Source organism: Anopheles funestus, chromosome 3RL (genome assembly GCF_943734845.2).
Source record: "Anopheles funestus chromosome 3RL, idAnoFuneDA-416_04, whole genome shotgun sequence".
Classification (NCBI taxonomy): Eukaryota; Metazoa; Arthropoda; class Insecta; order Diptera; family Culicidae; genus Anopheles; species Anopheles funestus.
Window position 1 is genome coordinate 35,313,684 of NC_064599.1, and position 12,024 is coordinate 35,325,707.

The 12,024-nt window shown below is 41.8% G+C and overlaps 1 protein-coding gene across 2 annotated transcripts in view; it reads right to left on the reverse strand.

The window, feature by feature from the left end:
• The window catches only part of LOC125771683 (LIM and SH3 domain protein Lasp), a 48,447-nt gene that overhangs the window by 20,781 nt on the left and 15,642 nt on the right, over window positions 1-12,024 (reverse strand). For both annotated transcript variants that reach the window (XM_049442588.1, XM_049442587.1), the window contains exon 2: window positions 11,930-12,024. In XM_049442588.1, the coding sequence (XP_049298545.1) occupies window positions 11,930-12,024 (95 nt within the window). The remainder of the gene's footprint in view (window positions 1-11,929) is intronic.

Consider the following 12,024-nt stretch of genomic DNA (forward strand, 5'->3'; position numbering starts at 1 on the left):
GTTTAAAATGCAGTAGGAAATTTACTTTACTTGCACTATATACGGCTGATAAGAGAACTTATTTGTAATCTTCTGCAAACAGAAATCATCCAACCACTAAGAGGAACATTCAATTTATTTTTGTTTTTAATTACTTAATGCAGGCATAAGCAACCCGCGGCCCGCGGGCCGCATGCGGCCCTCGAGGTGGTTTTGTGCGTTTATTAATCTAGCTGGTGGTTTATTAATCTAGCTTCAAAGTTTCAAGATAATAGTAAATTTTATATCAAATGTTATTAAAAATTAAAAGTGTAAATTACCCGAATAATACAACACTCAAAAAAAAAAAATTAATCCTAATTTACTTTTCAAAAATACAGCAATACGTCTAGCTCGAAAAAGTCCGGATAAAAGCACCTTTACTACATTCATTATTATATCAATGCATCCTGCAATGTGACTCGCCAACCAGTTTTTGATTTTGAATGTGGCCCGAAGCTCTAAAAGGTTGCTCATCCCTGACTTAATGCATATCAAGGAGCAAGGAATTCGTTTTATCGTCTTGACCAGACAAATAATTCAAGTAAACGACATATGTGCTAACATGTCTTTCCATATATTTTTTGCAGTTGTTTACAATTTCTATTATATTTTTAATCATCATAAAACGATTCCCTCCATGTAACAGATCAACATATTTTACACACCAGTAAAATAAAATAATGCAATTTTCAAAATGAGTAACCAGTTTAAAATTAGAGGAAGATTGCAATTGTGAAATTTACTAATTTACGAAATTTTACAAATTTCGAGTGAATATGGATTTTTTTGTACTCTCCTACCACAATTTTTGAAACCATTTTTTTGTAAAGTGGAGCAAATAATAACTTTTAATCCAATGTTTAATCAAAATATTATAAAACTGATTAAAAACTCGAACTTCTTTAAAGAAATTTAACAGCACAGAGCGAAATGGTGTTGTTGCATGGTTTAGATATTTATCCTAAACAAAAACCAATAACTCTTACAATTATGTAACACACTGTAAAGAGCTCATTTAGGATAGAGTTCCTAGTCTTCACACCAATGTTGTATGGTCAAGAAGGGATTTAAACCCAGCACACTATACACCACATATGGACTGGAGGTAATTTGTGAAGAGTAATTAAAATTCTTGCCCATCTCTACAATGGTTCGACGAAAAAATAAAGTTCCCGTAAAGCACTAAATATGTGTGCCATTACCTTACACCGTTAATTCGACCAAACCACGGTATGCGGAAATGTACGAGCGAACGTTTCCACCAAAATTCCATCTTGGAATGTGTAAAACTTCCCAATCGCGAGATACGTGCGCGTGTATGTTACGCAGAGGAAATGGATTGTTTCGATTCTTGTCCATCTTGCTTCAATCTTGCTTAACCCTTAGGCGGAAAGTAATGTGCGCCAACGTGTTTTAGACGATACACAAACACAAATTAATCGAAACATTGCCAGCTTTACTGCAATGCTGATGAGTCCACAGAATGATCGTGGACTGCTCGAGTACGGTGGGGAACCCTTCTTCAGGTTCGGCCTGTTGTTTCATGAGGTGGTTAAGTGATCGGACTAAAACTTCTGCTAGCGCCGGGATCAACTCCTATTTTTATCCCCCATCGCCGAAACGGTTGTTGGGGAAGTTGTTTTTTGTTTTTCCTCCACCTACAAGAATACTCCCGGACAGTGGTATTTTCATTTGGAATCGTGCGTGGTTAATTGTGTTTCGCTCGTACGGAAAGACACTCCCATGCTCGTTTATGGGTTGTTTATGCTCAACGCCATCCCATCCCGTGTGTAGCAAAAACAAATTGATGTGTACGGGTGCTAAAACGAGCAACTATCGTGTCTAGCAACACGTCCACTCTCCGCTGCACAGACAAACGGGAAACTATGCTTCTAATGGTCTTCTCGCGTTTTACGGTTTTGTGTTTGCAGAAAAATTTACTTTCCGAGTCGTCAGGCTTCAGCTTCCGGAAGAATTAATGCCATTCTTTTCACGACTCCGTACAAACGCGCGTGCGTGTCTATGTTGCCACCATTGGTTTAATGAAGCGCTCGATTGCTCACCACCACTTCCTGATGGTGGCGTACACCGACGCGCACGTTGATTGCGTATGGTTGCTGCTCACCCACACCCGATCTGGACCAGGACGTGACGAACGGCGACTTGACGAGCTGATCCCACACTCATATTGTGACCGTGTGGACATCCTCACCCGCGTGCACCTCGCTCATTGCTCTGTACTGCTTCAGAACTCAAGAAATTCCGTCAACCAATAAATCTTCATGAATTTGTGAGAATTGCTGGCGTGAAGTGTGATGCTGCTGGGCACGCGATGCAACATATCACACACATCTCGGATGGGCGAGACGACCGAACGATCAGCTTAAAGTTTAATGCTGATTTTACGACAGTTTTATCCAGTACGAGTGGCGGAGCTACATTTGGTTATAATTAGATTCAATTAAATTTACACTCGCCCTCAATGAAACATGTCACCAGCAGTGACTTCCCACCTCTGCTATGGGTGGCTCGTTTTTAGACGGGAAACCTTAACATTGATGGGACGGGAACACGCGACGCGATCATCATTCAAAAAACACGCACTAAAACTATCACGATGACAGTGTGTTTTAACGCCCGTAGCTAATATCTCGGATAGTCTAGTCTGGACCCCTAAGCCCTAAGCTCTTCAATTAACGGCCATTCGCGTTCAGTGACATCCCACGATGTGACAGGTTCCAAAACTCCCCCCTCCCAAACATGCCTCGAAGGCAGCAATCGGGAGACAAAAGGTCGAGACAAAAGTTCAACGCCCCGCTTCACATTACCGGTCTTGAGGAGCACTCGAAATGTTCGACAAAACTTTGGAGGCTTTTGAAACCAAACTCACCGTGGGGCGCCAAAGGTCGAGACCTTCAATAATGGACGACACCACGAAATTCCAGGTCAATTCAACATCACCCCGCATTGCAGACAAAATGTACGCGATGCGACACATTGGCTTCCAGAGATCACAGACACAAGCACCGTGCTGGAGGAAACCATCATTTGCTTGGTGGTCCACCCTTTATAATATACAAAACCACTGCCAAAAAAGGGGTTTACGTTCTACAGTGTTGGACCGGATCCAAATTGGACACACGTAAACAGCCATTTCCCATCGGCGTTTCGAAGTGGAGTTGGAATGTTTGTACATGGTAGGGAACAAAACATGAGAAAACACGATGTAATGGGATGTAAACACATTACTGATGTTATCTTCCCGTTGGTATGTTCTAGCCCTTGGTAAGCTCTTCCATATTAACGCAAAATCTAAAAATCTATTTTACAGTTGCTATAAATTCTTCCCATCAGATAGGCTAGAGTTAAATTTTGTCCATTTCACGACAGCGTAGACAATTTTCCGCTGCTTAATCCGCCCAATTACATGCCGGAAATCGAAAAATTTCCAACGAATCGCAACGGCCCCATAACGCTACAAAATGATGGTGCATGCAGTTCGCGAATTCCCACTAACGGAGACAAGATCAAACTAGCAGACCAGACCCCATGACAGCTACGGAGCGTCAGGCAGCCTAAATCCCCCAGCACGGTGCGATCCAGACGATGATTATTAAATCATGCACCACCATCCACCATCATCAACTGGAGCATGAGACTGCACAAGTTCTGCGTCTCTCTGTCGCGTCTCATTTACATCCGAGATCCGATTTGGAATTTCGCATGTTTCGGTGCATGATGGAAGAGGACGGAACAGGGATTACCACTGGAAGTGCAGTAGCAAACACAAACACACAGACATATATATTGAAATACAGTCAGTGCTCGAGCAAAATGCATGCAACCATGCAAAAGTCATGTTGCAATCGAGCGGTAAGGGAAGACGCGAAAGTGCATCGAACTTTGTGCTCACTCAACGGAAGTGGCTATCCTTGGTTTCGCGAATTCACCCGGGAGTTTCGGCGACATTCGGAGGGTTGGTTTTTAGACAGACAAAAAGCAGCATGGTTGGAGCATACACTAAAAAAAAAAGGACGGTAGTCAACCAAAGCGGCACAAACACAAACTCACCAAAAACCGTGCTCAAACATGGATTATGCTACTCAACCGGCTCGTGGAAAACACTAAAAGCGCGTTGACTTGTCGAGGCGAAACAAGCATCAAAGGGCAAGGCAGCAGTAACGAGATTCATAGCTTTGTTTATTGGGGAGGGTTGAGAGAAAAATGGTTGGATTTGTTTATATTTTGTTGGCCACTGCGGTCCGGAACGTTATTTTCCTTACTCAAACTGCACTTCACTCGAAAGCCTATGGACCGGGGTGAGAAAAACCCGCACCGAAAAGACCCTCACGGGAGCAAGAAAATTGAAAGCTTGTGGAAAAAACAAACATTCGCTTAGTAACATTGCGGCGTACGGTGGAATAGCGAAGACATCGTTTAATTGCTTAGCCGATGGGTCACAGGGTGTAAAATCTAAAATTGATAGTATTCATAAAAAATGCTTTTTAACCAAGTGCTAATAAAATTAATTATTATAAACCACAAAGAGATTTATGATTATTCTGAAACTTGAATAAGTTAATAATAATTATATTGAAATTTCGAATTCTTGAAAGTTCGTATCCATTGACTATTGAAGTTACAAATGCTTAACTTACAACTGTTTAAGATATAGGTTTAACCTAAATCATTCAGTCGATAAAAATATGCTTTACATGATTTAGATAAAATTAAACGATTAAGATTTAAGTATATTTAGTTCTCGAGTTACACGTCAGCAGCTGACATATGTTGATTTACTGATATGTCCATTTTGCCATTAACAGCTCAGTGAATTTATTGTACTGTATTGAAGTAAATGAGACAATATTTGGCTTTATTATGTTTTCTAATTAAAACCAATAAATTTATTAAATTTTGTCTCACTAAAGGTTACCAAAATTGCATTACGAGAAAACACGGAATCCATGTATGCGAAAATGCGAATATAATATGTAGTGTATTTTTGGTATTACCTGTACTTGTTTGGGAGTGAAGTTAATGCTAAGCGCTTGCGTTCATCGCTATAAAAATACACGTTACGGTTGTTGTTTATAGCGGATCATATCCGTTTGTAATGGGAACTGTGGCAGAAAGTTTTACAAACAATCTTATTTTTAGAAAGGAAAAACAAACTTCAACATGCCTGTGCTTACACAGCGCCACTGTGTGTCATCGCAATTATTGATTATGGATAAATCGAACACAACACTTAACGATTCGCTTAACCATCTTCTCATGCGTTATTCACGAGCTGAACGATGTGACTTCACCATTAGGCGGATCGCATTCAAGCACCGTGTCATCATCTATTTTATCAACTACCTGGGGCAATAAATTTCTCAACATTCAACCAATCAACGCAAACGGGAGCGGTCTCTATCGTATTTAGTAAGCTATACTTGTTGTATATTGTCACCTTTAGATGCGGTTGTTTTTTCTTTGTGTCACTACTGTCATTACTTCATAATCGGCCATCGAAAGGTGTTCGTTAGTCAATCACGTACCCGCCCATACGGCTATTTCCCACCGTATGTACTTTACTGAGCGAATGGCGAACTTTGTTAGTTTGTTTATTTGTTTGTTTGTTGGTTAACGGCTCGTTGTGGAGCGTTGTTTGACTTCGTACGGAGCGCCGATACGTTTGCGACTGGATGTCATAAGCCGACGCACATGAATATACAACACATGCCACCATTATCGCCCCTAATGGATTCAAGCAGCTAGGTCAGTAAACAGTTCAGCAGCTGATAAATTTAAAAAAACGCCGATTGCTGATTACCGAAACGTGCCAATCTACAAAATAAACGCATGGAGTTTGGACACAATCAGTACACAGTGGGACAATCGTATGTGAAATATTACATCAATTTAGTTTTCATAACGTCAGCATAATTTCTGTCTGACAATTAGAAAGGCTTTTGATTGACATATTGTTAAAAGTTAGCAGTATTTATAATATATGTAATATAAATTCAATTTTCGTAAGAAGTGCTCGAAACCTATCCAAGAAAACAAAAATCATTTCCAAGTATCTTACCTCATCATTCACAGTTTTGATGCCATTTAATCTTCATTACAAACGTACGTAAACGTGCAACAAAAACGTACTCGTGTACAGCAGCTTAAGGCACCACACATTTGCATCACTAACGAATGATGCATCGGAAACGATCTTCTACCCAGGACATGATCGTCGATCAGGCGGCGCAACTCCATAATTGAACACTTCGGTACTTTCACTTTAATGACCTCCTCGCTCAAATTGTGCTGGTCGTCAAAGTCATACAACCTCTGGAGGCGCTAGTACAGATACCTCACATCAAACGGGGAATCAAACGGTGCTTCAAAGGCGGTTGGCAAGCGAATCCATCAGTGACGCTTTCACGGCACCTCATCTCCACAACCCTGGTAGAAAGCTCGGCTGGAATGCTTTTTCGCTCCATATTTCTCAAACCTCACCGCATTCAGTTCACTAGCCGCGTGCTGTTCGTGTGGCATTCGTGAAAGGTAGGCTTGCGGAAGACTTTACCTAGAAGCATTCCGTCGAAATGGAAACCCAACCTCAAAAAAGGTCAAAATGTCAGCCAGCAACCTCACCATACGCCACGGCAAACTATTGAATTGAACATTCTTGAAATGTAGATAGAAAATCGAAACCCCACCGAGACGTAATACATCGATGATGTTAGAAAACCATACGAAAGAAGGTGCTTTTTCTATGAATTATGGGCTGCCCTTAAGGGAATAATCCGTTGCATGCAGTGTGCAGGGCGAGGTGCACAAGAAATCGTACCAATCGTAATAGCAGACACGTGCGCGAATGATAAAAAATGGTAGAAGTAGATAGAGGTAGTATCGCTCAGTACAACTTGGAAGAAAAGTCGAACAGTTTACATCTCAGAAAACAAAATTTAATTTTAATTAAAACCAAAACTTTCAATTTTGTGACGATGTTTTGTGTTTGTTTGTTTGTGTTTTGCGTTAAACGATTTTTTCATAAAACGTTGGTCATTTTTTACTGCGCTATGAAGTGTATATGTGTTACGTAATCTTGATTATATACACCTTTTAGCAAGTAGTAACTGGGGATCGCCTGATGGTCTTGTGCCTAAGTGATCTATCTAGTACACAGCAGGAACGTCGATCGAATCTCATCTGTGATTCGGCGCTTTGTTGCTACCGGTTGTTCGAGTCTTGGTAAAAATTGATTCAGTACATACATACACACCACCCAATAGACATGGTCAACATGAACCTAGTTTGATTGTGTTCAGCGAAAAAGAAGAAATCAAAAATTATTTTCCAGTATTGTAGTAAAAAAATTGAAGAAGTCTTTATCTATGTATTAAAGCCAGTCTTCAAGGCAAGTTACGTCAACAAGCAAGATGTTTTTGTATGATGTGTTGTGATTCAAAGGTTGATAAAATGAAAGAATATTGATAACTAACGTATGGAACTTTGATCGTAAAAAATCTATAAAATCGGATGGACCGCGAACACAATAACATTTAAAATAATTATTTATCATAGTTTCTTAGATTAACGCCATCAGATTACAATTCAGCAGCTTAACCCAACTACGGTCCATTAACCACACACTTACCTATTGCTAAACGAAAGCATTTGAAGCTTTGGAGGGGTTTAAATTATTTGAAAACTTATTAGACCATCACCACAAAAACGCGTTCCGTTAGCTTCTGGGGTGCTACCGTGACCCATTTCTAGTAACAAATGTCCATTTGGGAAATGAAACAAAATACGAACACGAACGGTATACCGATACCGCAAATCATGCTTAAGCTCAAAAAGACAGCCAAGATTTACAGCCGGTCAGGCAAGCCGTCGTGAAGGTGATACCGATATACAAGCTTGCCGGTAAGACGTTGGATAGGAACTTTAGAGGGTAGGCTTACCATGTTTCTAACATCCCCACTACACCACAGGACAAATCTTTTCCCGGTGTCTATACCAAATGCAAAACCCCAAAACATTGGGGGTGGCATTTTAAAATCGGGAACGTTCCACCACCACCGTTTCGCGTGCAGCAGCTCAGCTGATTGGTAATAGCAGCAGTCGTGTGCCACGTAAAATGATTACTTCAAAAAATGACCCATTTGAAATTGGACTCTACACACCAAACGTTAGACAGTGGAGGTGTTGTGTTATATTGGTAGTAACCGACTCCTGTAACCTTTTCAAAATTTGACAGCCAAACACACGAGGACCCCTGTCGATCGGGTTCAATAATTGGATTATCACCAACAAAACACCTCCAACACCAGACCGGCGTGAACCAGTAGAGATAGATGGCTATTCAACGGTAACTGTTTTGCGGCGCAGTCACTGTTTAAGGTCCAGTTGTTTCTAGCTTGATTACGAGCGCTATGTTTATTGCACACGCTTAGACCACCCTGTCATTATCAGTGCCCAAAGATCAGAGCGGTTTCTTCCATGTCGGCATAAGATAATGGGGCAGTCGTCGTCACAAGTTAAATCAGTCTCCGTTTTGCGATGTAAAATATTTACCAACGTTGTAGCGGGAGTTTTTGTTTCCTTTCCACCATTAGCTGGAGGATTTAGATTGGCACTATAGTGGTCTTGGTAGAAGTTACCCCCAAGTAGAAAGCTTCACACGATGCCCTTTAATCATTTCTCTCGTGCTGGAATGCATCTAGTTTTATTTTCTTCTCAAATTCATCGCAACATGATCGTGACCTGCAACACCTTTTTTCCGTGCCGCACAAACGGCAGAAACACAAACAGCTGCTCGTATTTCACGGCACAACTTCATTTCTTTCCCCCGCCCTGCTCTAATCGCTAACGCATTCAAAGCTAGGCGATATGGAGACGATAGCATAAAACATTTCTTCATTTGTTTTGTGATATTTTTCTCCCCCACCCGTTGCATTGCTGCTGTATGAGTAGCTATGTATGATTTATTTTTCCAACTTCCTTTCTGGCGTGCAGTTGACCTTTCGATTTTTACACCCGGAACGTGTACTCGGCCAATCGAACATTACCAATCATTTATCAAAAGTAACCACTGGTACGCGGTGATACCAGGTTGACTACTTAAATGTTTCGTCTCAATCGATTCCGATCCCTCGTTTCGGTGCCAACAGCTTGCAAAGTAAGGTGGAGGCCTTTCCGCATATCGCTTTACTGTTAGCGGAATTAACGCCACGTGATGGTACACCGCGGCATTGGCGAAATGGAATGAAGTAATTTCACGTAATTAGCGTGCACCCGGCGGTCAGTGTTTTGTGGCGCTTGTTGAGACCAACGTCCTCGCGAACTTCAAAAGGGCGTAAACGGCACGATACAAGTGAGTTTCCGCAGTGGCGTAGTTGCGGAAATACCTTCAGCGTATTAGCAAGTTAATCGGTGCTGTTTAACGTTCCAAAACCAACCTATCTGAATCCGTCCGCAGAACCTTACTGTACGCTTCTGATAACAAGTGGTGTGCCTTTGGAGAAAGCAACCCCGAAAAAACCGCGGCCCACAGCAATGTGCCTGTTTTTAAATTCCTCTACGTACAATGATGTTGCCGAATGGGTTAACCTTCACGGTTGTTTGAATGCCAGCACACAAAAAAAAAACATAAAACCAGACAATTGTAAACCTGTTTGCATTTTTTAAAGCATATTTGTGACCTCCTTCGCCTGTGCCGGTATCGCATATTCGTGAAAAATCAAACGTCAAATTTCCTTACACAGCACTCACGCGATAGCCACCAGTCACAATCGGATTTTTTTTTTCTTGGCGTGATTGTTGAACGAAGGTGAGACTGGTGAATTTAAAAACACCATAATTTGCAAAGTAAAAGCGCAATCCAAAAGAAAGAAAAAAAAACCAACATCTAACATACAATCGCACTCCACACAACTGGACGTACCCGAGGTGAAAAAATCCCTTGAGCCCCTGACCTACATTAACAGGCTAATTTTTCATGTACGAGTAGTCTTATAGTGCTACCGTCAGCGTCAGGTGGCAAAACAATCCACCTCTGTCTAATGATAAGGTAAGGGTGTAATGAAAAGTCATAAGAGAGTTGGTGTTTTTTCCGAACAACTTTCTCCAGATATGAGCCCAACTTTTGTGAGCAGTGCGCGTACAATGCAATGTAACTTCTTCTTTTGGGCACTACAATCTGAGTGTATCTTGATATGCAAATATTCAATTTCTTTCACGTTGTTAACCTGTAGCTGGCCTCGCGTACGATAAAAGAGGTCCGAGATTTGGTGCCGGTTTCGTCGTTCTGACGCAGTTAACACTAAGCCACTGAGTCACTCAGACCCAAGAGGCGAAAGAATTCCTGAGGAATCAAAGTCTCTCTAAAACATTCCAACAACAACAACTGAGTCACTCAGGCTGTTCAATGTAGAACTGCTCTTTAATATACAACGGAGAAAACCAAATTTCTCATCACATTTCTTGCCCAATGTCTTATTTTATTAACAAAAAAAATCTCCAATCTCGACATCCAATCGTGTATCACACAAAACCCAAGAACAGCACTTGACGTCCGTGAGAGCCAAAGCCACACGATCGTTTGGATGTCGTTATGCTCAGATGAGCCCACGACAGACAGAAACATCACGATTGCTTACCAACAACAAATCGAGTGATCAAAACGGAGCAAGCATAACCATCCAGTGTTCTGGTTCCGAAAGCTCTTAAGCCACTCAGCTTCAGTACGGAGTAGGATAATCCCGGCCAGACCGGTACAGAATAAGGTCGAGGTATCGATGGTTTTTGAGCGGATATTCTTTCAACCCATGCCGACACCGTCACGGACCATCGATAAAAATAGTCGCGTGAGCGCCTGTGCCTGTGATATCGATAGCGCACTCGAAGCCCTGCTCTTCGGTGGGGTTTTTAGATTCACCGGTAAACACACGGCGGTACTATAATAGCAGCAACAGCTACAAGCCTGACCCTTCACTGTGCAGGCTTCAAGTATCGGATTTCATATTGCGGGTATCAGATTGGGGAGAAATTAAATTGAGACCAGAAACACCGATGCTAGCAGTGTATTTAAAGCGGGCAAAAAAGAAAAAAATGGAAACCCTCACTCAAACACTAAGTACTTCGATGGTGAATGATGCGATGCAACAAGTTCTTTCTGTCTGTGCAGACCATCAAGGGGCTGGGAATTATTTTGTTTTATTTCAACATTTTAAATATTGAGACACACTTCAAAAACATTGCGCACACATAATGTGGCCATACGACCACAAACTTAGCGACCCGTGTTTTATTAATCCAATTGACCCACACACGGGAAGCCATAGGCGAATTTAGCTAGCTTCCGAAAATATAACTGTAGGCAGAACGATTCTTTACGAGCAAAAAAAGGGCAATATTCTTGCACACTTCCATCGTAAAGACCTTGAACTAGGTTTTACCTACCTACCAGGAGCATGCTTCTTATTATGCAGCACTGGCGCAACACCTCCCCAACTCAAAAACCCTTCGATCACAGGGTAACCACGGACACGCTTCGAACGTGTTATGGTGACCACACACACCAAATTCCGTGGCGTCCGAAATGTTTATAAATAGTGACCAAGCTTACCACCGTGGGATGTACCCGTCACGATGGAAGGCACTACGAAAGTGGTCGCATTGGACCGAGAAAATCGAAAAAAAACAACCAACCAAAAACCCCATCATCGGTGCGGGTGCTCTGGAACGGACCGATGCATCGGACAATATCAGACAAGTCAAGGGCATCTCCACTGGCGGGGTGTGTGTATGTGTACATGTGGCAACACCCGAGTATCGCCTTCGTTTGTCCAAACAACGTCAGCAAGGGGTAGTGTGTCGCTGGTACATAAGCACAAAAGTTGCAATGGTTACTTACGCTTCACAGTACGGCAGTTTGTTGAATCCTTTGTACGTCTTCATGTTCAGCGTCATGCCACACTCGTGACATTTGAAGCACGTCTTGTGCCAGGT